This window comes from Micrasema longulum, unplaced genomic scaffold (genome assembly GCF_059751315.1).
Source record: "Micrasema longulum isolate JH-2025_06_02 unplaced genomic scaffold, ASM5975131v1 h1tg002269l, whole genome shotgun sequence".
Taxonomy (NCBI): Eukaryota; Metazoa; Arthropoda; class Insecta; order Trichoptera; family Brachycentridae; genus Micrasema; species Micrasema longulum.
The window spans coordinates 56,484-80,683 of NW_028279427.1; the positions used below are offsets into that span (position 1 = coordinate 56,484).

The 24,200-nt window shown below is 30.2% G+C and overlaps 1 protein-coding gene across 1 annotated transcript; it reads left to right on the forward strand.

Moving 5' to 3' along the window:
* Nucleotides 1-1,796: 1,796 nt before the first annotated feature.
* On the forward strand, nt 1,797-15,488 carry sau (Golgi phosphoprotein 3 homolog sauron). Its single transcript, XM_088239801.1, has 5 exons — nt 1,797-2,193; nt 2,273-2,420; nt 4,736-4,834; nt 5,041-5,216; nt 13,950-15,488. Exons 1-5 carry the CDS (start codon nt 2,002-2,004, stop codon nt 14,196-14,198), a joined length of 864 nt encoding a protein of 287 aa, XP_088095927.1. The 5' UTR covers nt 1,797-2,001; the 3' UTR covers nt 14,199-15,488.
* The last annotated feature ends 8,712 nt before the right edge of the window (nt 15,489-24,200 follow it).

The window sequence follows — 24,200 nt, forward strand, 5'->3', positions numbered from 1 at the left end:
AAAAAGTAAGTAATTGCTGATTTTACTACATTTAAGAAATGAAATTTCTCAATGACTATTAGGCATTGCAAATATTTGTTTTCATAGCACTTATAGAAAAGACGGAACTAATCTCAAATAAATCTGACAGACCACGCGGAAAATTCCAGGATAAGCTTACTTACTTAAATAAGACTAAAAAAAATCAAATCCGTCAAACTAGAACGGATTGATCAAAACTGATAGCACAATAACTCTCTCTAAAAACTCCCCAAAAAAATTACTAACTCTTGACGGGGAAACAAATCTGAAAGAATCACCTTGAAAAAGTGTGAATGATTAAAGAGCACATGCTGAGGTAACAAATTCACATGATTGTGAAATTAAATGAACATATCCATAAATAATTCTTCTACTATTTCATTGCATGGTGCGATTTGATCCTACGATAGACACGTAAGTAGGTGCCCACGTTTATTTAAAGTCAGCAAATTCTCGCGCAAAAAACTAAATAATAAATTTGTAAGTTGATATTTTTAAGTCTTGGAAATCTTACAACACAATATTATTGCTGATTTTGATAGTTTCTGTCTAGTCTTCTTATGAATTATTTATATTGTATTTTGATTTAATAAAGTAAATGTAGCTGCATTTAAATATTTATTTAGCAACTCACTGCGCCTAAACGAGTATTTCGCTTATTATTTTTTAGCTTAGGTAATGAATTACGTAAAGGTAAACTCTGCGTCAGTTCTGTGTGTGAAATGCAACCAGAACTCTGGACTCTGGCTTTCAATTCGATGGCTACTCTCAGGTAAAAATACTGAAAAGGGAAATCGAGTGGAGATAAAAGACTGCCTCGTAGTGTAGTGGTTGGCGCGTTCGCCTACCATGCGTGAGGTCCCGGGTTCGATTCCTGGCAGAGGGATGTGTAATATTGGTTTTAAAGGTAATTCGACACTGCAATATTTCATTATTATTTTCCTCGTGACCTAATTGCAATCCTACACGAACAGTAGCAAAAATTAAATAATAAGCAAAATACATTCAATTTGTCAAACTAACATTGAAAGTGAATATGAAGGCAGTATGAGTTAAATTCAATTAATATTGCGGTTTATGAACATGAAATAAAAATAAAAATATTTTTTTTCGATTTTCGATTTAAAAAAAAGTTTTAGTATGAATGAAACCGATAGGTCCTCGGTCTTTAAAACGATATTCGGGTTCGTGGAGGGAGTGCATTAACTGTGTGCCTTACCTTCATTGATCCAGATTTGCTGCAATTGGTTTACCAATTCAGTGTCCTATGAACTACTTAATGTGGATAGGGAAATGATGATGATATGAAATTATAGTCAAAAGTTTTCAATATTTATTTTCGAAGAGTTTAAATACTGCTTATGCTTAGTAGGTAGGTACTTACGAATTTATCGACTGAGTTTTAATAAAACTTTTGGAAAACTGCAACAGGTGGTGTTCAACTACACATTCAACATTATAAAATGTTATGATACCTAATGAAGAAAATAATTTTAGAAATTGCGAAAAGAAATTTAGAAAAAGTAAAATTAAATGAAAAAACATCTTACTTACATTAATTGTGTTAAACATTGAAATCACAATGAAATAAATTATTGTTAAAAAAAATTATTGTTTCAGGAGGTATTAATAATTATTAGCTTTAATATATTAATTTCAATGAAGATTTTCAAAAGCAATTAGTACTTACATTTTAAAAATTTACTTCTAAGGTTATCACGTTTTGGTAAAAGGCCTAAATTAATGAAGATTTTTTTTTAAAACAGTCGCGCTTTGTTGTGCTCGGTCGCGCCCTCTTTTACCTACACAGTTCCAGCTGAGAAATGAAGAGCCACCGCGGCCATGTTTTTTAGCATTCATGTCGGATAGTAAACGTCAACAATTCCATGGTGTTGATAATTTGGAATTTTTGTTCTGTTTCCATGTGTATATTTCCGAATTCAATCATAGTGTGTCAATAATAAACTTTACTGGTGAAAGATGAATCGCTCTGACGGTTTAGTGCAACGTAGGAATGTTTTGAAAGAGAGTTCCGAAGGTGTGACGAAAGAAAACCAGGATGCAGACGATAAAAAGAACGATCGCAATTCACAGTCTGAAGATGGGGATTCAAAGGAAACTCGACTCACTCTTATGGAAGAGGTTTTACTTCTTGGACTAAAGGACAAAGAGGTATTTTACCATTAAGTGAAGATTTGCCAGGTTGTATCCGTGCCATTTGGAAATCTAATATGAATGTTTATCTACGTAGGGTTATACGTCATTCTGGAATGATTGCATATCCAGCGGTCTCCGTGGCTGCATTCTCATTGAGTTGGGGTTGCGAGGACGTATAGAATTGGAAAGGGCAGGTATGAGAAGAAAAGGACTACTTTCAAGAAAACTGATTGTTAGATCAGGTAATTATTTAATTTCTCCATAAAGCTTAATAACGTCTTTAAGTTAATCATAAAGGACATTATTATTACTGATAAGCCTGCTAATATTACCAATGTTAAGATGCATGTAATTCAACTTTATAATTAGGATATTGATGGATGCTTAAGTATCTCGATTATTTTCATATGTAAAAGTAGTATAAATAAAATAAAGAAACAAAAAAGTTTGTGCAATGGATGACATTAGAAATGATCATAAACGTTTATTGTTTTTTCAACACTATAAACACTCAGATGACACATTTCAGTATACCTTGATAACATAATTTGTTTTCAGTGCATTTATGATTATAATACGCATAATGCTATTAATATTGATACTTCTTCGTTTTTTATGGCATTTTCACCTCCCAACTCGAGTGTTCTGGCCAGTGTTGAGTTTTCGTTTTTTTTTGTTTATTTAGATATTTACACATGTGTTAATATATACAAGTTCGTGAGTTAGTATTTAATATTTTGAAAACTTTACATAATATATATCACATTTTAACATCTTAACACCATTTACTACTAGATAATTTTAAATACATGCTTATTGGGTGGGGACAGGAGAGTTAGAATATGGATAGGGAATGAGATGCTAATATCAGAGATAATATCAGAAATCAGGATAACAATCACTTATGAGGTATCAAAAAAAAAACATGGTTTAAATCTTCCTCCTCAAGCTGACATTCGCAAATGGCAGAGTCCCAGACATGGATTCTGAACAGGTGAGAACAATTGCAGCAGTGCCCAAGCATTCTGCATATTGAGGAAGTCTCAAACTTGTTCAGAATCACTTTGGAAAACCAAGGCTTTTCTGTTACGTTTGGCTTGTCTACCCTTGGCTTGGAAGGAGGCTACCCAATATTCTTGCCATGTGCGAAATTACTTTTCCTTCGTCATAACAAGGAGATCACCCAGTGGTAGTAAATTACTGTAGGCTATAATTAGTCAAATCGAGAGAGAAAAATAATATAGTGTTGTGGTAAGCATGCCAGATCCAAATCTGGTTTTTTATATGCTCAAAATAATGTAGTACTTATAATTATTTTATTTAAAAGACATCTCTGTAGTATTTAGTATTTTTTCATTAATTATCAAATTTTAGGGTGTTAATATATCTCAGAATATTTTTTTGTTGATATAATAACGATAATAAATTTTATTCCAGTTAAATGGCTAAATAGTGCATAGCCAATTCTGCCATATAAAACAAAACATATTTAATTTTAATAACCACGTAGATGTAATTTGAAAACTATGTACAACATATTAATAAAAAAATTAAAATATAAAAATTTCCTAAAAAATTTAAACAAAAGTACAAAACAAAAAATTATCAACTTGTAAGCAGATAAAGGAAAAAAAAATAGAATAAAAATGAAATAATAATTGAATGTTTTTTTGCATAAGAGAGATATAAAAAAATATGTTTATACTGACATGATGATGAGTGTAAGTAGCAAGTAGTTGGCTGTTTTATTCAATCATAATAATGGTGATTGCTTTTTGTCACATATCAGCCAAGTAGCAAGGCTGCTTTGCAAATACGTTACATAACAACAATATTTGTGAGAATTTTGGACAATCTGAAAACTGAGGTGATTTTGTTCTGGCAATAATTTAATCTCAGTGTTTATAAAAACATGCGTCCGGGATCATTGAATATTTTGAAAAAAAATCTTTGCAAGCAAATACCACTAGATTTAAATACTACAAAAATATGTATGTTCAAACATGATTATTTAAAATTATTATAAAAATAAAAACTTAAGTGTTTTATTATTTTAAAAGAACACGGCGGAGAGCACTCCTCCCATCAATGAAGTGTTACGAAGTGAATACCGATTCAATGAATAATATTATGCATATTTTAGATCAAACAAAACATCTGAATATCTTCATTATAACTAAATTAATCATCTACATTTATGTGTTTTGATTCTTTAATTATTATTTGTCTTGCACTTTTGTTTACAATCATCATCATTCATATCAACACACAATGGTGTATAAGGCACTACATTTGCATACCAAATGCAGCATAACTCGATCATCTGTTACGGTAAGCTGATCAATCACACGCTTCAAGGCCAGGGATACTAAAATATTGATGTTTAAAACTACTTTTAAAACAAATATTGAATTGAACCCGGGACCTCAGATACAATAGACAAACACACCAACCACTTTTCTTTTTAGACAGAACTGTATAACTTCTTTATTCTCTTGAACATGGACTAAATTTGCTCACAATACAAATTTATTTTCATTACACTCTTGTTTTGTAGATACTCCAACAGGAGACGTTCTCCTCGATGAGGCATTAAAACACATGAAAGAAACAGAACCTCCGGAGACTATTCAGAGTTGGATTGAATATCTCAGTGGTAAGTTGTGTTCTTAATGTCCTGTGTGATGTGATTACATTATCTTAATCGGTTTAATTTCATTACCTGTACATAAAATACATATTTAAATCCATTCCAAGTAATAAATTTTAATTTTAACATTTTATCAGTAAGTTTTCTATTGAGATTTTTTCTTTATCTCTGATCTGCCGATGAATCATTGCTGATAATACATTTAATTTCAGGTGAAACATGGAATCCATTAAAATTGAGATACCAATTAAAGAATGTCCGAGAAAGGCTTGCCAAGAATCTAGTAGAAAAAGGAGTATTAACAACGGAGAAACAAAATTTCCTACTATTCGATATGACCACACATCCACTTACTGATAATGTTATTAAATGCAGACTTGTTAAAAAGGTAACATTTATCTATAAATATTTGTTATCAACAAACACTTAAAGTCACTATATGGCTAACTACACATATTTATCCTAACTTGAATGATGGCAAATTATGCCCCTGAGTTCAATAGTATTAAAAAAAGTCAATGTCGCATTAGCTTTCAGATTTTGTTTCATTAGAAGAGAACTCGATAACCAGTAATGTTAAGCGATTATACTATGCTCAAAAGTTGTTTTAAAATTTTTCAAGATTTAAAAAAATATCCTAAATGTTCTCATAATATCTGTGGTTTGTGTCTAAAAGGGCCAATGTCATAAATTACAACATTACGACAAAGTAATTTTGCAGCTATTTTGCAACATTATAATAAACTGTTTGAGGTGTTTGAAACTATTTTTAAAAAAAACTGCTACCCATGTATGTTTATTTTTTAATTGACATCAACTCTCTACAAATGTTGACAAGAAAAAAAAGAAATCCATTGGCCTGTCAATTCAATTCACGCACACCCATCCATACAGGCCATTTTTAGACCCAAGACACATATATTGATCCCCGATTGCCAAAACATTGTAACCAACAAAAACAATATTTTATAGGAGAAAACTTCTTCCTCGCAATTAACAAGAAATTCGCTTTGAGAATAGAACTCTGTTTCGACTATTTATTTCATTGATATCAATAAAATAAATATTCAAAACAAAACTTGGTTCTTAAAGTATATTCCTTAATAATTAAGAAGAAAACATATTCTATAAAATATTACTCCTATCCTACTATGTTTTGGCAATCATGGCTCGATATGTTGTATGAAAAAAAAAACAATTTTGTTTCGTTTAGAAATTTCTTTAACAAAAACGTCAAGCAGGAAAGCACTGGTTACTGTTAATATGTATCTTAAAATTGATAACATTACAAATGGCTTTCATCACTGTATGAAATAAAACATAATGAGAAAATTATAAAAAAATATTCTCGATCTAAAATGAGATCAACCTACTACAGTATGAAATTAGGTTCGTACTGCACACATCTCTCCCTTCGCTACGTTAGCTTCACCCACAGTGCTCATGGCCACGGTGCGGCGTCTATAATACTTCAGTAACTCGTCGACTGTCTCGCATAGCGCTTGCTTTACAAGATCAGACCCTGAAATAAAATGGATGTTCAACCAATATGTTCAAATTCTTATCATTAGTTGTAAAGAACAAAATAGGACAGGTAAGCATTCGAATCGTAACAATGATCCATTTTTATAAATTAATAGTATACGTACTGTACTATATAAAATAATGGAATGTTGATGTTGATTAATTTTAATAATTTTTAAAGGTGGTACACAAACCTCAACGCACTATGATTATTAATATATCTATAGGCGGGGGGAACAACCAAATAAGTCAAAATGCTTTACTTTTCAGGAGACAGCTTTTTGTGTCTCAAACATTGCAGGAATCAAATCTAACATTGAAAGAATATCCATCTTTTCTCCATACTTCTAGGAATTGGATCATTGCTAATAATCAGGAGTACATAGTCATGTGATAACTCTTCCATGTAATGTCGTTTAAGGCATATAGTTAGAAAAGGTTCTTCTAGAAAACTTTTTTTTAGCCGATAACTAATAAATTTATTTTGTGTGATAAATTACATTGATAATACTATCCTTCATAACATTATTTAATTTCTGTGTTTTGGAACACGTGTGAACATAGGTGCATACTACGAGATGAGCAAATAAAAAATAAATTGAATAAGTTGACTTATGTGATTGTTCCCCCGCCCACAGATATATTAAAAAATAATATCTAAGAACCCTGATATCTCGCAAACTTATGCCATTCACACAATTTCTGAGCAGACTGGTATTGTGGCGTATTCGGTAAAATATACATTGTTACGATATTCAAGAACCAGTGAAGTTAAATCCCCAAATAAAAAGAGTCGGCGATTGAGCATACATATTTTCAACAATCGATGATTTCGATAAAAATGCAATTAGATGGAAGGTTATTTTTTTTTTTATTTGGAAAAAAATATCCTACAATAAACAAAGTTTTGCAGGCTGTCAATAGCGATGATTCTTTACCAAATTGAAAGCATAGCAGTTTCCATTAGGTAATCAAAGAATTGGGTTTCCAATATTGTAATCGAAAATGCGACAGTTTATTGACTGAGCGGGAAGACCAAATTCTTTGGCGTAGAGATTATTAAAGAGCTACTGAAAGAGACTTGAATAAATGCAGGAGATGTATAAAAAAATCATTAGGTTGATAATACTGTTAAATCGAGACGAGAAGCTTTCGCACGCGGCCTTTCTGTGGGACCCTCTAATCCAACTGGTAAAGGAAAACGGTTAATAGTGTTACATATTGGAAGTGCCGCAAGATTTATTCCGAATGGTTTGTTAATTTTTGAATAAAAAAAAATTCTGCAGACTATCACTATGAAATGAACAGAGAAACATTTTTGGAGTGGTTTATAAATATTTTGCTAACACTGGGTGAAAATTGCTGCATCGTTATAGATAATGCCCCATATCACTCTGTCAAATTGGACAACCTTCCAAATAAACATCATTAGATGGTTCCAAGACAAAGAAGTTAATGTTGATACAACAATGATCAAAGCGGAGTTGTTGCGGGTTGTCAGCTCGTACAGGGGGACATATGACAAGTATGTGGTAGATGTCACTGCAAGTGAAGCAAATAAAACTGTGCTTCGATTACCTCCCTATCATTGCGAAATAAACCCTATTTAATTGGTGTGGTCGATGGTAAAACACTGCGTAAAAGTTCACAATACCACTTTTAATGTAAGTGATGTGAGAACACTTATGCAAGAAGGTATTGAAAGAGTTACACCAAACTATTGGAATAATTTCGTTAGACATATTATTGGTATTGAGCAAAAATTTTGGATGTCGATCATATTGTTGATGAACTCGAGGACAATAATAATGATTCATTGGCTTACAATGTTTCAAGTGGGTCATTTGAGGAAGATTAGTTTTTGTTTTAATGGCAATGATGATATTTTCTATTGTTGATATTCCTTAACTGATTTGATAAATCTGATGCCACATAAAATGCAATATTTATATTCTAATACTTTAACCATCTTTATTATCACCATCATTAAATGTATAAATTGCTATCATTTTTTAGATTGTAATTAAAATAAGAAATAAAATGAATCAATTAATTAAATTCAATTAATTAATCGGGATTAAATGTGTTAAGTTAGTAGTGGGGGAGGAGACGGAGACATGCGTGGTCACAGGTCGATCTCATGTTGGATAGAGAATAGGTTTTATTTGGTTTTTTTATTATTTAATTTTACGAGCAGTCTTTTCAAAATTAGATTAAAAATATTGTTTTTCCAAGAAAGATTTTTTCTCCTTCCATACCTTTCTTTCCTACCTGCTGATATGCCTTCAGTGGCTCTAAAATAAAATAAAATGCACGATAACAATATCAATGTTAACATATTATGTGTGCTATCAAAACCTCTGTGACAACTGTCAACATGGACGTGACAACTGGCAACCATAGGGGTAAAATATGAATACCTAAAGTAGATCTTATTTTAGTACATAACGAAGTGTTAAAATCTTCAATAAACATTGAGGGATTATTTTTATCTATCAAAAAAGAATTTTAGAATTATCCACAAGTATTGCATGGAATTTTTCTTGAAAATAAGGATTTTACTTTGTTAAAAAGCTAATACGTTTTTTGTTCAACATAACATTCATAATGATCTTGATTCTGTTCTACATTATGGATTTTTTTAGTGTTCTAGAGTGAAGGTGTATTAGAATTTAACATTCACCTGCAGAGTAGTTATACAGTGTATGTTATGCACTGATAGCTTATCAGCATATTGTCATACTAACCCACATCGGATTTGTACTATCTGCTGTGATAGTGTTTATTGTATCTTTGTTACGTATTTTTTACTAATATTTTTATGAACCCCTGACTTTATTGTTTTAGAAGAATTTGAGGACTTTGTATTGTCAGCTTAGATTTGGTCAAATAGGTCTTTATTAATACAAACCTGTGATCAAATAACAGATGGCATTCCTTTATGTTAATCGTTTTTCAAAATCACGGATTATACTCAAATTGCATTCAATTACCTCACTCATGGCTTACAACATTCTTTCTTTTTGAAAAAGCGTAATTTAAACTAACCACCTTTACCTAGACTTTACTTGGCCTTCATATTCCCTAACTTTTTGGAATTATTATATTGGCTCCATTGTAAACCACAATTCACTACTCTTATAAACTACTTTAAAAATATATCCTACCAAAGAAAAGAGGAAGATGTCTTGATTCTTGACTAGGCGGCAGTTTATAATACGAGGGTTGTCCATGTTCGCATACAGCTCACAAGGCAACTGAAACGAAACATCGAATTGCTAGACCGTCCTCCGTACAGTCCCGACCTAAGTTCCAATAATGTGAATGAAAATCAAGAACAGACTACGTGGTCAAAGGTTCCAGTTGCCAAAAGAAATAGTTGACGCCTTCAAAAACGCTATTTCAATTGTACCAACAAACGAGTGGAATAACTGCTTCCAGAGTTGGTTCGAGCGCATGCAAAAATGTATTAATCTTCGTCCAGAATACTTAAAAAAACATTTAAGTCTTCAAAAGCTAACTGCTGTTTTATTCCAGCTCTATATGCAAAACTTAAAAGATAACCCTCGTATAATTAATAAGTAACAAAAATATTTTCCAGCATTTAAAATGACATATGGAAGTGATGAATTTTTTTGTTGATTGCGTCTTCTAAAGGTTTAAAAATCTATATCAATATTTTGATTTCCAATTGTTAATATCTAATGGTTATCAATTTTGTTTTAATTATCTAGGAATATGATAGCCTTTGACAGCTTAGCTTATTTTTAATAACTAATATTCAAGCTACGTAGTTTCATTTTATATACCTATACAATATTTCCTAGCGGTAAGCACGTTGAAACTGCCATCCATAAGATCTCAGGCTTGATTCCTGGGATTATTATAAATATTTTTTTAAAGTGTTTCACACTGTAATTATTCATTGTTACCTAAATTGGAGGCTGATCATCTTCCCCTCATATTCACTGAGAAAACATTTAAATACATTTTAATTGTGTTCTAGAGATGGGTAAGACCCTGTCACCGAAAAGATATGTGTCACTTGATCTGTATTTTTAAAGTGACCGAATCTCTTAAGTAGTTCAAGAGTGTGTGCGAGTGTGAGATAAAAGCCAGATTTCTGCATGTCTTGCAGTTACAAAACGAATCAATAAATTGGGTTGTGGTCCCGTGGCTAGTGTTGCGGACTCAAGGATCAGAGGTCCGAGGTTCGAACCCCTCTCTACCTCAACTTGCTTTCCATTTTCTAATAGTGAGTTATTTACAACTTGTTGAAAATGGCCAGCAAAATTGAAATATTTGGGTAAATTATAAGAACGCTAGTATTTCTTTTGTTTTAAAAAAAAATCTTTGAAATTCTAGCATCCTTATAATGCTTGAAATAATTTCATATATTTTTCAATTATTGAAAAAAAGTCAAAGTAAATTATTTTTTAATTAAGTAAATATCATGTAGTCAGCCTAGCGGTGCAGTAATCAGCGTGTTTGCCTACCATGCAAGAGGTCTCGGGTTCGATTCCCCACATTGTTAACATGAAATATTTAATTAAAAAGACGCTTTACACTAAAACATTTCAAAGTCCCTGAACTGACAAGTGAAGTGTAAGACTGATCATCTTACCTTCATGTAATTTTTTTTATCGAGTTTCGCTGCGATTGGTGTACCAATGCAGTGTCCTATGCACCATTAGAAGCGGAAAGGGAATTATGATGAAATTATTAAAAATGATTGCTGGTTTTGTATGGAAAAATATTAATTATTTGAATATTTTTAGTAGGATTTATTTACAAAGAGAATATTTTTTTTACACGTATAAATATTAAGCTTTATACTTTGTTTTATTTCTTCTGATTATTTTTTTTATGAAAGGGGAGAAGTGTTTACATGTGTAGCCTCTAAATACATTTGAAATAAATACAAAATAGTACAATAAATGTCAGTCTGTTTTATCATGCCGTTTGGATTTGGATGATTGTTAATTGGGCGTACGTGTTCAATAAACACACACTTGTACACTTCGGAAGTGTTTATAGATAGAGCAAATGACTATGTATGCGTGGCCTCAAATTAAAATAATTTACCTTTACTTAACCTATCCACTAACTACGTGTACCGTATGGTTAAACGGAATACGGACACGATTGTTGCGAACGAATGAACTAAATGACCTAGAGATAAAAAAGCTGCGAATGATATAAAAGATTCGAAGATCTGAATGACACTAAGATCCATTAAGTTCGGCGGAACTAACTGACCGAGATGAAAGAAACATATTTTTAGTTCAATGTTTCCGACCTTGTCAGTATGACAGGGTCGTTCGCGAACTACACATGTCTATTGTGTTCCATATGGACCAATAGGAGCAAATAAAGGAATGAGGGAGTAATTTTAAGACTCGAAAAAATCACTGCTTTAAAATAATTAGTTAAACCATTTGCATATACAAAATTTCTAATCAGAAAAACAACATTTGTATTGTTATGCCTAATCTGGAATTAGCCTTAAATACAGTATTTTTAAACCATCTTTTCAAGCACGTGTAATTATTGTATTTATTTTTTGAATACGTTGCTAGGAAATTTAACTCTCCTAGCATGTACACTTTCTTCAGAGTTGCGTAAATAATGCTCGTATTGCCAAACCACGTTGAAGACTTATGTTAAATGCTGGTACATGGGATTTTAACACCTAAAATATGTATGTTTTAAAAATAATTTATTGCACATATCAATGCATTAAAGTTTTAACTATGTTGAATGATTGACTGCTGGTAACCATTCCTAGTATGCTCTTGTTTACTGAATACTACTAGTGAATATCCGCTCTTCATTCTCTTTCCACAAAACACACAGATAACAGATGTTTAAGAAAATATGTGAATTCAAACAATTCTCGGAAAATGTATTCTCTCATTTTATTTGACAGGTGTTCACTTTTGCAAGTTTATCAAGTAATACCGCTTCAAATATAGACTGAGTAAACTTCAAACTTGTTTTATTGATTATGGCTCAGTATTAACTGAAGGTTATACAGTATAAAACAACACACCGGAACTCTAACCATGAAATAATATTTTTTCAATTAATATAAATAGTATTCACATTTCATTATTGTATTTTATGATTTTTTGTAAGGAGCTAATTAGTTATATACATATTCAAGATGATAAAAAGGGATCATCAAACTAATAAATGTAAATAGAAACACCGAATAATGCAGAATACTTATTGTGAGATTGTAATATGGGTTGTTTACTATAATAGTGGTGTGACTTCAAGTTTTGAAAAATATGATTCTATTGACTAAAATACATTGATTAATCTATTTCCTTCAGTATAACAGTGAAAGAACTCCTAGTTCCTAATAATTTCCACTAGATGGAGTTAATTGTTTTTATATGGTACTCTAACTTATATGGTAACTAAAATAGTTCACTATAAGAGTAAAAAAGGGAGTCACAAGTCACAGTAATATAGTGAAGTATATCCACAGTAAATTAGGTTTGCCCCATTTCAATGTTTTGGTAATGGATTATACTGAATTTTTTAGTACTAATGCATTACAAAATGTAATCACCAATCGAAAGAAAATTACTTGTATTTATAGCTTTAGCTGGCTCAATATCTGATGGCTGCGTTTTTAATTAGCCTATACAATTTACATTTAAGGAAACTATTGACAAAACACCGTTTTATATTTGGAAAAAATAAGCAAAAGATACCGATAAATAATTTGTATCACATTCAACGGGATCCACCTTACCCATTAAGAAAACGCATTACATTAATGAAGAAAGATAATATGATAGACCCCTAACATACATTCCACCAATTTATCATAAAAACCTAAAAATATAACAATCAACTCTTTCATCCGAAGCTGGAGAACGTTCATCTGATGATGAGTTAGCTTATGACTAAAATTACACAAACATTCACTATAACAGAGAATTAACTCCCAAAAAAGTAGGAAAAAACATTTTTTTTCATTCATTGTAATTTAGATAGATATTTAAAATTTTATTTTGACGTTATTAACACTTAATGCATGTTTTCTTATAAAAATATATAAATTTACTTAATATTTTTTTAATGTCCGTTTTACAAAACTCTTAATATCTCAAAATTAGTATTAATGGATAATTGTAATAAACATCACAAATATCAATTGAATTTATAAAGATTTTGAATACAGTAAAATAATTTCACAGCTTTGAATTTTTCGCGATGAATTTTATTGATGAGCTAGTTATCCAACCAATATCCAAAAATAATAAATTGAAGGGTTTTTTTACTTCTTACAATTTTGATTAGTTTACAACTGTTTTTTTCTTCCCTTTTTTATGTTGAAAAAATAAATATTGGCCTTCTTATAATTTGACTAAATATTTCAATTTTGGAGGCCTTTTTCAAGGAGTTATAAATAACTCAAGTTATAAATAACTCAAGTTATAAATAACTCAAGTTACAAATTATTAGAAAATGTGAATCAAGTTGGGGATTGAGCGGGTTCAAATCTCGTACCTCTGATGCGTGAGCCACGGTACTACAACCCGATTCATTCCATTTTAAAAACTGCGTGTGTTTACTCTAGATCCAGGAAGCTGTACTGACACGGTGGGTGAATGACCCCCAGCGCATGGAGCGGCGGACTGCGGCGCTGCTGTTGCTAGCTCACGCCTCAGACGTGCTGGAGAACGCCTTTGCTCCACTTTCGGACGAGGACTATGAACTGGCCATGCGGCGCGTGCGCGAGCTGCTCGACCTTGACTTCGAGCAGGAGAGCCTCAAGCCCAACTCCCTGGAGGTCATGTGGGCCGTGTTTGCCGCCTTCGCCAAATAGCGGCCGGCTACCGCCAGCAGCTGGTGGTAACCCCCCTCGCTCCGGTGCTATGATCTACACTCTGTTGTTATTTTTCCTTCGGAACGCCGCTTGTTATTTTGCAGGTCCAGTATGCTCGGTTCCAACGTAACATTCCCTCTTAATTGCCGTTGCGCTCTGCGCGAGTGTATTCAATATGATCTTCCCATTAATGTATATAATTACTGTTTCTCAAAATTTCTCGCTTTTATTGAATTGATTCCTGCCATACGTATTGTAAATTAAATCCTGTCAATTCTTTAGCGAATCATTTTTTAAAAAAAAACTAGAACAGTGCAGGTTCCGAAGTTAATAATAATTGTAGCAAAATATCTTAGTTTTCTTGGACAAAACAATAATATTTTTCAATGCCATTAGTATTCCAATAAGTCACTATTGAATTACATACAATTGACTAGTGGCAGAAGAGTTATTTCTAATCAACTTGAAATGGCTCTATGGATTGAATAAGATTTCAGGTTTGTTTATCCAAATATTGAAATAATATTGTTTATTGTTTTATGCTAAACAAAATTGATGAAATTTGACTTCTAAGATTGCTTGGTATTTGAACGAATATAAATTATCAGGGAGATTTGCTGTTATTTTTCGTCCCTTCTTGTATATCTCAAATATTGTGTTTCCAACAATTCGGTAAGATTGAATATAATCTGCAGTTCCTTCAGGAAAATATTGTACAGAAAATTATTTTACAAATTCACAACTTATTGCTATTTCCAGTCAAACCCTTGACATCTTATATTGTTTGTATTTATATTATGACTAGTTCTATACTTTGAATTGAAATGTGGCTGTTTTGTGTGGTTCGAGATGTAAAACAAAATCTCTAGAGTAGTATGCATCTAGGACAAATACAAATTTATACTTGTACAAACTGAGATCACTCGTTTAAAACGTATTAAGTAAATTATTGTATTATGGTTTGATTGCACTTCTCTCAATAAACCGTGCCTTGATTATTTTCTTGTTCTGTCAAAACAGCCACAGATTTATAAATACACACATTAACATATTATGTTATTCCTAGTGCCTATTATTTGGTAGTATAGTATGGAATCCTATTTACATTGGTAGGTACATATGAAATATTTGTTATTGAATTCCATAATGCACACACTATTATTTTTTTCCATTTTTGCTTTACGTTTTTTTATTGTTTATCATTTAAAATATTATTTATATCGTATTATAGGAAATTGATTAATAATGTATGATATTTTAAATTATAATTAATTATACTTTAAACGAAGTTTCAAAGTCTTTTTATTTTCCCGCAAAAGTGTTTTTCATCCTTACAAAGTTAAAATAGTACAAATTGAAACTAAAAAAAATATATCTCCACTACAAATAAATTATAGTACATAGTAAATTCTCTCAATTTACAGAAAATATCAACATAATAGTTGGTTTTAATATTTTTTTCATGAAATGCACAACTTCTACCCATATGGTATTTATATTCGAGTCTTAGAATGTAGCACAAATTGTTTCCATTTTATTAATAATGATAATATATTTATTTGTTACTATCATTCTAGCATGTTTTCAATTGTTTTATTCACTTAATAAATTAATCAATATATATTAGGTTTACAGAATTACAATATATATCATTTTTACACGTGTGTATCTTAGCATCAGCTGGATCGCAGGAATTTTCCATTGATTTGAATATTACCAAAATTTGTATAATTTCTTAGAACTTCAAATAATTAAATCAGGTCCAACTCCATTTACTCTAATGAAATACAATACTGTTATCAAACATTATATTTGTAAAATGCAGTTTCAGAGGCTACATAACCAATAGTCATCGATTTATATAATCTGTTTGAATAAACTTTTTTGTAGATTTAAGAGACACAATTAAAAAAAAAAAGATTTTCAGCAATCATAATTTAAAGTGGATCGATGGGCCAATAATATGCGTTAATTTAAAAAAGCGGTTTTGAAATGCATGCATATGATGATTTATTATATGTCATAATTGGGTTTTAAATTTTATTTTATTATTTTTTTACAAATATTTACATGTTTTTTATGTTGACTTATGACAATCACCATACACACTTTAAATCTTACTGTTATTATTTCCCCTCAGCTGCAAGCCATGTAGTTCGCGAAAGGTTGCCGCACATTTTACAGAATTCTCCGTGCATTATTGTGGCAAAAGAAAAAATTATATCACAATATAATGTGAAATATTACAAATTAATATACATATAGAAAGCAAGTTATCGTCTGACTAACTTGCAAAACTCCAATCTCAAAAAAAAAAAAAATTACAGGAGGGTTAAAAAACAGTGTAATTTCAACAAATTATACTGTTTTTTCACCCTCCTGTAAAATGTTTATTTTTGGAGATTTGAGTTTTGCAAGTTAGTCGGACATTATGTGAAAATGAAGCCTCACAACCATTGATTGTCTATTATTACATTTCTGAAATACTGCAAAATGAGTTTTTTTTAAATCATTGATAATAATAATTTATGTAAACTATGTTACAAGGGTAGTCCCTGAAGTACCCGACCCAACAAAGAAAACATAAAATAATTTTTAAAATTAAGTTTATTTCTCAAGTTAGCCTTCTTTTAGCTCAATACATTTTTCCTAATCATGTTCAATAGCTTCGATACCTATAGTGAGAACCGTCAAACTCCTCGAAATAGCCGTTAACCCCAGACTCCGACTCTTAAATTTTGCCAAATCTTTTACCACTGAGCCATTTTTTCATGTTTGGAAAAAGAAAATAATCCGAGGGGCTAAATCTGGCGAATAGGGTGGCTGAGGAAGCAATTTGAACTTTATTTCATTGATTTTGACCATCGCGATAACGTATGTGTGAACTGGTGGATTTTCTTGATGAAACAACTCTTTATTTTTCGCCAAATGCAACCATTTTTTCTTGATTTCGTCACTCAAACGCTGCAATAAAGTTGCATAATACTCGCCGTTTGTTGTTTTTCCCTTTTGAAGATAATAAAAATTATCCCATGTGTATCCAAAAAAACTGACGCCATAACCTTGCCAACAGATGGAACTGTCTTCGCTCTCTTTAGAGCCAATTCTCCCCTTGCAGTCCATTGTTTTGACTGTTCCTTCGTCTCAGGTGTGAAGTGATGAACCCATGTTTCATCCATGGTTATAAATCAATGCAAACACTCTGCTTTGTTGCTGTGTAACATCGCCAAACACTCGATTGAAACATCCTCATGATGTTGTTTTTTTCCATTGTGAGTAAACCCGGCACTCACTCAATATGTGATGTCCAGCGCAAATGCTTACCATGTCTGCTAGGTTTTTGTCGAATGACCGTCGACTGAAAGTCACACCAATTTATCAGTCAGACCATTTTGTGAATTTTCTTCACCATTTCTGGCGTGGTCATTTCATTTGGTTGACCACTACGTTGTTCGTCTTGGCGGTGCGTACGACCTCGTTTAAAATCTGCCGTGCAATATTTTATTGTTTTAAACGAAAAAGCAGACTCCCCCCAGAGTAGAATCTATCTCGGTTTTGATATTGGTTGAACTGAGACCTTTCAAATGAAAGTATTGTATAACATTGTTATAAAAAAAAATTGTTATGACCAATTTTTTCCATGTTTACAAATTCACTGATAGCTTTCAATCGGCTGTCAATTAAATAATAAACAACGTGGTATCTTGAAACTTCAAACTTAAGTTTTTTAAGGTTAGTACCTCCCCTCCGATCATAGTAGTTTTTTGAAAACAACTGCAATGTATACGTCAGGTTGGGTATTTTTGGAACAGCCCTCAACAATAATCTCAAAAAATTAAATGGATAATATAGGTAATTGCTCGACTTCAAATCACTATCTTTTAGTCATTATTAAAAACAATTCATTTGCAACAAGAATAATCAGTTTAAATTTTGCCCTGGAGAAAATACGCTGGACAAAAAAAAAACTACAAGCTCACTAAAAAAATATTGATAAATAACGAATTATTTTAGATATTTAAATCATTATTTTTGTATTAGTTGGCATATTTCATGCTTACTCTTCACTTTTAGGTAAAGATAAAAATCTTACTTGTGAATTGTACTTATAAACTGTCATTATATAGCAGGTATCGGATTACTCGAATCTCAAACCCATACGGTTAATTTGTGGTCAAGTGCTTGTAATAAAACAATCAAGAAACATGTTATTTTTAAACAAATATTTGTGAGTTCTTATTGGTTTATTTTAAATAACCCTTTAAAAATATTAAAAATAATTTAATATTTAGTCAATTCTTCTTTGTTTTTTATAATGATTAAAATTCTTTTATTTAAGGAAGCGTACAGCAAATCAAAAATTTCTAAGGATTTTTCTTTTTCCCAAACATGAATCATTTTGACAAAAATTATTCCATGTTTTTGGCTTTTTTTTCTCAACTTTTCTTTTCATAATTAACAATGAATTATCAGTCATCTGTACCAGAGTTACCCGCCCCCGGCTGCTTCATTTTCTTTGTCCTATCCAGTTTATTGAAATTTTAAAAATAAATCCTCTCAGTACCTTCTGAAATCCATCTTGAGAAATTTCACAATTTGAAACATTTTTCTGCAAAATGTGATCATTTTTTATTTTATCGCAATCGTTATTTTCCATGATTTTTATATTATTTTCACTCTAAGGCCAGTAAGACATGACTGTTGTGACATTTTAAAGTGTAAATACATATTGAAAAAGGTGATGCATAGTGTCCTTATTATGTGACATGCAAAAAAAAGAAATGCAGAAAAAGGATTTCTCAGAAAAAGGGCCCAGTAAAGTCAAGGGTTGCGGTAGCAGGTGGACTAGTAGTTTTTTGTCCAGCATTATATTTTATCTAAGTCACAAAAAAAGTTCGATGAAATATTCTAGGACTTTTAATAAATTATATTATCAAGTCCGCTGTTTCAAATTGTAGAATTACAGTAAGAATGAATATTGCACATTTTTCTCTCTAATATTTTGAGTATCCTGAATTTTTTACAATGTGAAATTTAATAACCAGCCAAATTTTAAATATGCTAGGCTTTGTAGATATAATATAAATGTAGCAATCAATGTAAATAAATAAAGGATATGTGTTCATAATAAATCTATGTTTTTGGTTACAAAACACATTTTGTTTTAAAAAATGATTTAAAATTTCTTTACAGACACATCTTAGAATCTAAACTTCTATTGAAATTTGTCAAATAATATTTCCCTTAATTGTACTAGTGACAAATATGACTGTAAATATTTTAATTACGTTGTTTTGCTTTAAATCAAAAATTGACAATCAAATTTGTTTTTTTTTTTTTAAACAAAATGACATTATCATATTTTCTTAGCTATCAAATAAAATAAAAAACATTCAGGTTTTTTACAAAAAATGTCCGCCCTCTGAATTGGTGCATAAAAATTCAACCACCACAATTAATTTAATTGGATGCATACAATGTTTAATAAAGACATAGATGACTTATTTTAAAGAATATTTGTCCATAAATATTATTTTTATTTGATAAGAATTCAGAAAGACCTTTTTTAAATCTGTAATACACAAAGTTATTAGTGGGTTTAAGAAATCATGTTTTTTTTTTCTTCTTTTAAAGGTGCGATTAGATCTTTAATCCAAGTATTGTCTTTAGTTCTTACTTACACTGTGTGTGCTTTATGGAATTAAGAGAATTGTTTTAAAGTATAAAGAATTACTTTTGAGTTGTCAGCTTTCTTTAAGTGTGTAAGCATTCTAACTACAAATTCCTATATAATATTTTGAATGTATGTGATATAAATGAGTTAAATATCATCCCCTTAGTAACACAAAAACGTATCTCGACTTTTATCAATTTTGAGTTAAGTATATACAACCTTTCTAAAAATAACAGGTTCTATTTAGTCACAAAGACACATATCTTGATGACACTTTATTTGAAGCTTTAAAAGGTATTAATTATATTCTCAAGTTTTCTTAAATTGGACAAAATCGAGATACGTTTTTGTGTTACTAAAGGACGATATAATTAATGTAATTCAATAATCAAACTATGAAATACTGAAATTGTTTCTACTGTTTATTATTGTAAAAATATTTGTGTTTTGGTTCCTTCATTTTTACAATTAAAAATTTATTTCATGTAAAGAGGAGAGAACAGTGGATAAAGATATAGAAAGCATTTTTAAATAGTTGATTAAGGTTTTTGATTATTTCCAAAGGACTTGTGGAAATTAGGTGTAAATATTAATTTTTACTTCTGAATGTTAAAAAACTTTATTAATTTAAGTTGAAATTCTTTCAATGTTTTGTTTGAAATATTTTTAAATATAATCAAAATTTAAATATATGATTCTGAACATCAATAATGGTTTATTTTATTTAGTACTTACCTGTATTATTCCTATAATATTGTCAGGTCCATAAATGTTTTTTTTTAAATCAAGTTGCAGGAGAGAAAGCACTTTTTTTTTCTTTCAATTCACAAAAATAGCATTTTGCAGCCATCAACCTATTAAATACTCATAGCGTTGCCTTGATTTGAATACAATGTAAGTTGTAGATGATAATTTTACAGGAGACAATAAAAACATTAAATTTGTATAAAACTTAAGTTTTTTAAAGGTACACACGATTTCAAAGTGTTTTAACCAAACAAATGCAAATTTCTGTACTACTGACCACCTACTGACTTACGCTGTATTCCAAGGAATATACATTTTTTAAATATGCATTATTTGAAAAATGTGTTTTTTCTCTTTTCTTTCAACAATTTCTTCATTCAAATGACAGAGATTGAAGATATTTTGTATGGTGAAAAATATTCAAACATAACCTCGAATATAGAAAAAAATACTTACTTTGTTTTCAAATTAAGGGGATGATAGACGTGCCCTGAGCTACAAAAAATGATGACATTTAACTATGCCCAAAAAACACTCAGCTATGTCCGACACGGCCGCACTGGTAGGAATACATATATTAAAATTTAATTAAATATGAGTTCATCATCAGAGATCCAGATTAAATAAATGAGTATATCAGAACGAGTTTGAGGAAAGAACCCGATTGATTTCTATCAAATACAAATGTAATTTATTGTAATAATGGTCAAAAATCTGTATTTTTTATTAAAAATGTGTGCTTGTAAATAATGTCTTTGTGTGTAACAATGCTTAACAATTTTTGCTATTTATATTTAAAAAATGATGCTTTTCATAAAATTTCATTCAACAGTTTATAAACGAATTGTGTTATAATATGTAATATCACATGTGTGTTTATTAATAAATGTATTAAAGATGATCCAAAATATTTTAAAAATAGTATAAAATATTATTGAATGTTTTATTTTATTTCAATATAAATTTTCTAAACTATATTTCTTGTTGCGCGGCCCTATACTTGACAGTGTAAGCGCTCTGGTTAACCCAAGGTAAACATAAACAAACTTGTAACTATGGGTACATTTTCGTGTCACCACTGTTTTCAATATTTTACTCTATAGGGCAGGGCATAATTCGATGTCACTAAAAGGTAACAAAAAGACAGGACAGGATCATCAAGAGTAACTTTATATTTAATCAGATAAATGCTACATTTAATAGTTCTTACAGTGCGAACCTAAGTTAATTAAATAAAAAATGTAAATACTTATAAATACTGGATTATAAATATACATGTGTACTAATTCTATCTTAATAAGAGGCCACTTTCTCCAATAGTTATATCTTAATAAAATCAGTCAAATATTTTAAGAAATTCTTTCGACTTAGTCAAAATGAACCTGCGAATTAAATATGATGTCGTTTAATTCTACAAAGGTTACGACGGCCTTCCCCAGTACCGAATATGAAATTCGGGATGGATTATATATTAAAGCACTCATGATTTCTTTATACATATGTATGTTTCACTGAATACCGACCCCAAAACTGAATAAGTTAAATGATTCATCTCAAGTTTTATCACCACACATACATTCTTTTTCATACATTCCTTGAGATTTTTCTAATCAATGACACAATCATGTATTGGGTGTGTTGTGTTAACTATAAACATACAATTAAAACCTATTCTATAACTTAGTATTTTGATCAATAATCTTGTTAACAATCTCGATAATGACTAGTATAATTGACAATTATTATTGGTTTAAGACCTCCAAATAACAAAATGATTCTAACTCCATGTTTTATATTGGTAACACATATGGCAAAATCAAAATGAACTCAAATAGACTTATAAAAGTAAATAAACAATAACTGCTTAAACACATACCACAAACAATTAATAATAATTTATTTTTGAGAACAATACATAGGTTATTGGAAAGATATTAAATTAAACAATTTGCATACTTGCATGTAATTATGTATCTCACTGTAAAATCGAAGAATAATTTATCTATGAATGGTCTTGATAAGAACTTGAGAAGTGTGTATGGTGCGTTAGAAAAAGATATTTGAAATGATTCTGTTTATCTAAGAGCCGTAGAATATGTGAATTAATGTTTAAAGATTTGTTATTTCATGTAAAATATTTTTTTTAAAACAAATCTGTATTTGAGTTTAGCGACCAACCAAACTAGTTAATAAATAGTAAAATATATTTGTACTTATGATTTGGTAATTAAGATGCAATTCATATACTATTTAATTGTGCATATCATGAAATATGGTTAAAAGATTATTATCTAGACAAGAAAAATTATTATTTTCATAAGATTTGTGAAAAAAACTTCAATGTAGCTGTTATATTTGGCTGCAGCAGATTTTAATTTATGATGTTTCATTAAGTCACGATAGACCATCAAGGCGGGTCTATTAAAACATACATAACATATGAATGTATAACACATACAATAAGTACTTAATATTATTTCCAAAATTAACATTTACTAGATATTTATACATTACAACTATTTTTAAAATAATACCACATTATTTAGAAAGACATTAATATTAAGACATCTATTAATATAAGCGTAATGGTTCATACAATATTCCTCACACTATGCTAGGTATAAATAGTAATAACATTCAATTATCTAAGTGGTTTAAACTTTGTTCCTGTCGTTCTTGACTGAGGAATGTAAAACATACAAAAATTTCAGATTAAAAAAAGTGAAAGTTTTTAGTTTTTTTTTTAAAAAGTGAAATTTTTGTTTGAGAAATATTTTTCAGTGTCGGTTTATAATTTTAATTCACATTATTAGGGGAAAAGGAAAGAAATAAAATCCCGGGTTCAAAACATGATACATATTTTAGCCATACTAATCACAATTCACAGGACATAATCAAAAAGAGTGGTGGATAGTTTTGTGTTAATAGGATATTGAATTATGATACTACTCACTTTTCCCTGTTAATCATTCTATTTAACAATGCCAAACTTAGTGGGTTTCAAGTCCTCTTGTTTCCCTATTTATTTATTGTGAAGTTTACTTTACATTATTGGAGACTTGTGGAGAATCTGCACTGATAATATATCAAATTTAAAAGAGCATATTGTTATTTGGTAGGCATAAATCGAATACAATTTTGCTATAATTAAAATCAGGTAGTCTCGTTTCCACCAAAGAATAATAAAATTAGGGGCATTTTCTGCAATTTTTTTCGATGTTTTTTTTTTTAGCATTGAGTAATTTTAATACAGTTTTATGGATGAAAATTGTAAAATATTCATCAACAAGTTTGTGCATTGCATAACCCAGTTAAATCTAATTTTTATTGAAATTATGTTTAATGTGAATGATTTACATATTATGGAATGTTTACTTAAGTAATAACATACAGTTTAATGTTAATTCTGTAAAATAACAATCAATTGATTAAAAAGTTGTGATTAATCTAAAATATGATAATCACAAGATGTTGCACAAAATTCTACTATAGTTATTAATTTTTATGTTTTATTAAAATGAATATTTTATCAGATTTTAATAGCCCACATCAGTTTACTACTTATACAAGCAGTTTAGGCC